At 37.9% G+C, this 5,000-nt stretch overlaps 1 protein-coding gene across 1 annotated transcript in view; it reads left to right on the forward strand.

Moving 5' to 3' along the window:
* Window positions 1-5,000, forward strand: part of LOC106877763 (breakpoint cluster region protein) — a 29,293-nt gene that overhangs the window by 11,374 nt on the left and 12,919 nt on the right. The window contains exons 9-11 of the mRNA XM_014926772.2: window positions 1,849-1,914; window positions 2,772-2,881; window positions 4,607-4,668. Of these exons, the coding sequence (XP_014782258.1) occupies window positions 1,849-1,914; window positions 2,772-2,881; window positions 4,607-4,668 (238 nt within the window). The remainder of the gene's footprint in view (window positions 1-1,848; window positions 1,915-2,771; window positions 2,882-4,606; window positions 4,669-5,000) is intronic.

Here is a 5,000-nt window from a genome sequence, read left to right on the forward strand (position 1 = left end):
TGTGTGTGTGTGTGTTTGTGTGTGTGTGTGTGTGTTTGCGTGCGTGTGTGTGTGTGTGTGAGTGTGCGTGTGTGCGTACGTGTATGTGTGTGTGTGTGTGTGTGTGTGTGTGTATTCTTTATTAAAAAGCAGCAAAAATATCACAAAAACTGTTACTCAGCATTTTCACGTTCCCATTCGTCGGATAGTTATGTATGTATGTATGTATGTATGTATGTATGTATGTATATTCGGATAGTACAGAAGTCAGATAGATTTGTATAGCGTACCGTGCAGGATCCGACGATCTTTCCAGTTCAAATACATGGCTATTCCATGAAGAAATGTGAGAAAAGGGGACGTGATCAACAATGATAAGAAACCTTTTCAAAGAAAGAGAAATAATTTCCGTCATAGTTATATATCTTTAACACGAGCTAAAAGGGTCTTAATCTGGATTTTTCAGAGCTGATCTCAGGAGTTACCCAGGCAAACACACTGAAAGTCTTAAGTTGAACGCAACTAATTTCTAGCAGCTAATTGTGGTAGGGAAATTTTTCGTCTGATCTGAACTCAGAAGGCACATCAAAGTACACAATCCGGGTGCTGTACTGAACAAGCACTCAATTGCAATACATGAATATGAATGCCGTTTGTGCAACAAAAGCACAAAATCACTTGATGGCTTTAAAAGCCATTTTAAGTTCCACGTTTACTGAAAGCTAAAAACTAAATGAACCAAAAGAAAAAAGCAGAAATAAGATAAATTGTTAACGATTGCTACACTCGTATGTTTGTAAAGTTGATGTTCATGAGTAACTTTGCGTTAAATCATTGTTGCTCTATAATCCACTTCTATCGTCGTAATCTTCGTCGTCGCCGTCATTGCTGTTCAGTCCCACACCCGCCCTTAACGTACTTCCATATGATCAATAGTCATTCCAGTTGTAGCAATCCTGCTTTCTTTTTCAAGCCTTATGTATCTAGGACTATACTACACAATGTATCCTTAAATATTTTCTAAGACGACAGGGTGTGATATGAGTGAGATTTGGTTGTTATTTCTAACAGATCAAATGACAGTAGAGTGATTCCCTCCTTGTCTTCTAAATCTCTACACTTTCACCCCTCCACCGCAACAGTTTCATATTTTGCGTTTATGATGTTGCGGTTGAAATGAAGTTGGCATAGGCCGAAGGAGATTCTGGAACCAAATAGGGAGACATTACGTGGTCACCCGATCTGCAAGATGTAGCAGCTAAGTCAGTTCAAATCAGATTATATCGTCGTTAAAGAATAATAGAGAAGAGACATATTGGAAAATGTAGTGGAACATGAAATAAATAATATATGAAAATAAAAACTTAGTTACATGTAGAATGCTTTTTTAGCATACGTCTTCACTGGGTGCACGGCTTAGCGGTAGGATGGGCTCATGCTCATCAGGAAGTAGGATCGTTTTCTGGACAAGGTGCCTGGTTGTGTTCAGAGGTGAAAACACTTCAGTTCACGCTACTTCATTATTTCAATCTGCTCTACTGAAAATGAGCTGTAGCCGAATACTGGTTCATCCCTCGCTCCTTCTAGATGTTCCACACTGGCTGTTCCACTTGGTCAAAGGTGGAAAGTTCGAGAAAGTACCTACGTCTACTTGCAAATACACAGGGATGTGAAACAATTAGCGAAAGCATGGCACATACTCTACAACACAGCTGCTTGCAAGTGACAGTTGTGATTGCTTACTCGATCAAAACTGCTCTACGACTAAATGATAACAACAACAACAACAACAACAACAGCAGCAGCAGCAACAGCCCAATAGACTAACAACCATTCTGAATATTAATCTATTTATTTCTAATCCATCAGCTCCAGGAGAAGATAATTCCCGAGATAGACATCGATAACCCAATTGAGTCATTCTACACACACAAGGTAAGTGATGTTCATACCTGTATGAAGGTTAGGGCTTCATGTTTATATGTGCGTTTTGTTTCATGTTTATATTATGAATCCTGCATAAATCGGTTGGATTCTGTATGTTAAGAATTTTGCATGTAAGTTATGACTCCTGTGTGCTACGAATTTATGTTTATGAGTTATACACGCGGTCAAATACAGACACACATAATTTATTAATATACATATATGTGTGTGTGTGTGTGTGTGTGTGTGTGTGTGTGTGTGTGTGTGTGTGTGTGCGTGCGCGTATGTATGTAGCCTCGGGCCGACCAAAGCCTTATGAGAGGATTTGGTAGACGGAAACTGAAAGAAGACCGTCTTATCCATGTGTGCGTGTGTGTGTGCGCGCGCGCTCGTGTGTGTATTTGTGCGTCAGTGTTTGTCCCCCAACATCGCTTGACAACGGATGTTGGTGCGTTTACCTCCCCGTAACTTAGCAGTTCGGCAAAACTGACCGATAGAATGTGTACCAGCCTTACAAAGAATAAGTTCTGAGGTCGATTTGCTCGACTAAAGGCGGTGCTCCAACATGGCGACTGCTGTCAAATGACTGAAGCAAGTAAAAGAATAAAAGAATAAAAGAATATATACAGTTGAAATTTACAGAAAAAACAAAAGACAAAGACAGGTGTAGGAACAACAAGCATCTGTATTAGTTTAACGCTCGGGAAGAATGGAAAAGTCTTTTACGTTTCGAGCCTACGCTCTTCGACAGAAAGGAATAAGAGGGGAAAAAACAGAGAGAATGAAGAAAAAAAGGAGAGAGAGAAATTCTGTAGAGATTAACAATTCAATACAAAAGATTTTTATTTTATTTTTTCACCATACAGCCTCATCAGAAAACTGTGGTCGCGCTGACGTTGCGCCTGATCTCAAAGGCAGAATACGAAATAAAGGAAAATCCTCAGGTATTTGGCAAAAGTATTAAAGAGACAATCACGTAAGTAATGTCATCTTACAGTTTGAAGACTACTTAATAATACGTTAGCCCTCTAAGCCATCTGTTAGACATATGAACAATTAGTATCGAGTGTATTTAGTTTGTTACTGAAGGTGGTATCTTGACGCTGGTATTAAAGGTGGTATCTTTCCCCGCAAGGGTTGAACGGCAAGCCATCTTGGGGTGCTTTGAGACTTCCTATGTACATATCACCCAATTTGTATTTCTGGGAGGCTGAACTATTTTAGACGCCCTAGCGATTCCAATATTAACAATCTTTTCTTTATTGTCCATAGGGTCGCACTATTTATTGATCATGCTTCAAAAACCCTGTGGAGAACTCTTGTTCTTCCAAGACATGATGCTTTTTTTAGATGTTCTATATTTATATTTGCTCCGCTCATTTTGAACCACGTTGGTAGTTGAGTACTGATATTTCCAAGCGTGCCAATTATTATCGGTATCGCGTTTAATCTCTTCATTGCCAACAACCTACGTATTTCCCACTTCAAATCATCATAGTCGTTCAAGGCTTCTTCTTTTCTCCTTTCACTCCGATCCTGTTTATTATTATTATTGTTCAGTAGTTTTATTTTTATAACGTGCTTTCACTTCACTACCGAGCGCAGCTCTGTGCGCCTTGGGTATGTGCTGTGGTTTGCTGTGATGCTCTTATGTTTACTGTATTGAAAGTGTTTTGCGTAGGATGTGTGCAGTACCCAGTAGTGCAATTTTCTGTATGTTATATATATTTGTAAGTCCTGGTGTTTTTGTTATGTATTTGTCTGAATATTTTTTATTAGACCTAAGACACCTACTATGATAGGAATTGTTTCTGTTTTTAGATTCCACATTCGAGTTATCTCTATTTCCAGGTCTTTGTATTTTGAAAGTTTTTCCATTTCTTTTAGAGAAACATTGTCATCTGCTGGTATTGATACATCAATTAGAAAGCATTTTTTTCTTCATGATCTTTGACAACTATATCTGGTCTATTTGCCATTATTATAATTATTATTATTACTATTATTATTATTATTATTATTATTGTTATTATTATTATTATTATTATTATTATTATTATTATTATTATTGAGTGAGCGAGAGAGTAGTGCATGCCATCAAATTGACACTGAGGTAAAATATACGAAGCCTAGTATATCCATCATGGCTTCTCGTCTGATAAGAGTACACCTTGGACATGCATCACAACCATATGTGCGCGACATGATCATCTCATATCAAGATAAACAACACATGATCTTGAAGGTGGGGGCCCAGTTAGAATATTCATCAGGTTGAGTAGCCCATCCTGCTCAAAAGGTCACCGAATAAGGGTTGTTTAAGGATGATGAACGACACACTAATTATCCAAACCCCAAAGAATTCCTCTCAACACATGGTTATGATGTTCCCCCACTACTTCTGCTCATGATTAGAGATGCACATATCGTCAGCCACCAAGGGACATGCTCAACTGGTTAAGGTCAAACAACTGACAAGCAAATATGTGGTATTGAGTAGAATATTTGTTGTAGCACATCTTTTATACCAAGACAAAACAATGTACATGACACTTCCAATCAATTAAGATCAGAAGCCACTGCCTGGTACTGTATTCGGGCATTATTATTATTATTATTACTATTATTATTATTATTATTATTATTATTATTATTATTATTATTATTATTATTATTATTATTTGTATTCTTCTTGTTAAAGGCGTGAAGGGATGCTGATTCCTCTCATCGTTACCAGTTGCATCAAGGAAATCGAGAAAAGAGGTAAGTGAATTTAGCAAGACTCTCACTAAATAATTTTCCACGTGACAACACGACTAGGGGACAATGTTATCCCATGATCTCTGCTGTCCCTTTGCTTTGTGCAGCATTATAACTTTTTTTTAGCGTAGACAACTGGGCTAAAAATATTGCATAATCGTTCGTCAGTGTCAATCATTGAAATGCGGCCATGCTGTGGCACACTCTTCAACGGTTTTTAGTCGATCATATTGACCTCAGCCGGATATTATTTCATCGGATTCTTTTTATCGAAACGTTAAATGTGCTTCGATCTGTAGGGACACAATTCCGGTTTACAACGCAAAGTATAAACA

This window comes from Octopus bimaculoides, chromosome 6 (genome assembly GCF_001194135.2).
Source record: "Octopus bimaculoides isolate UCB-OBI-ISO-001 chromosome 6, ASM119413v2, whole genome shotgun sequence".
Taxonomy (NCBI): Eukaryota; Metazoa; Mollusca; class Cephalopoda; order Octopoda; family Octopodidae; genus Octopus; species Octopus bimaculoides.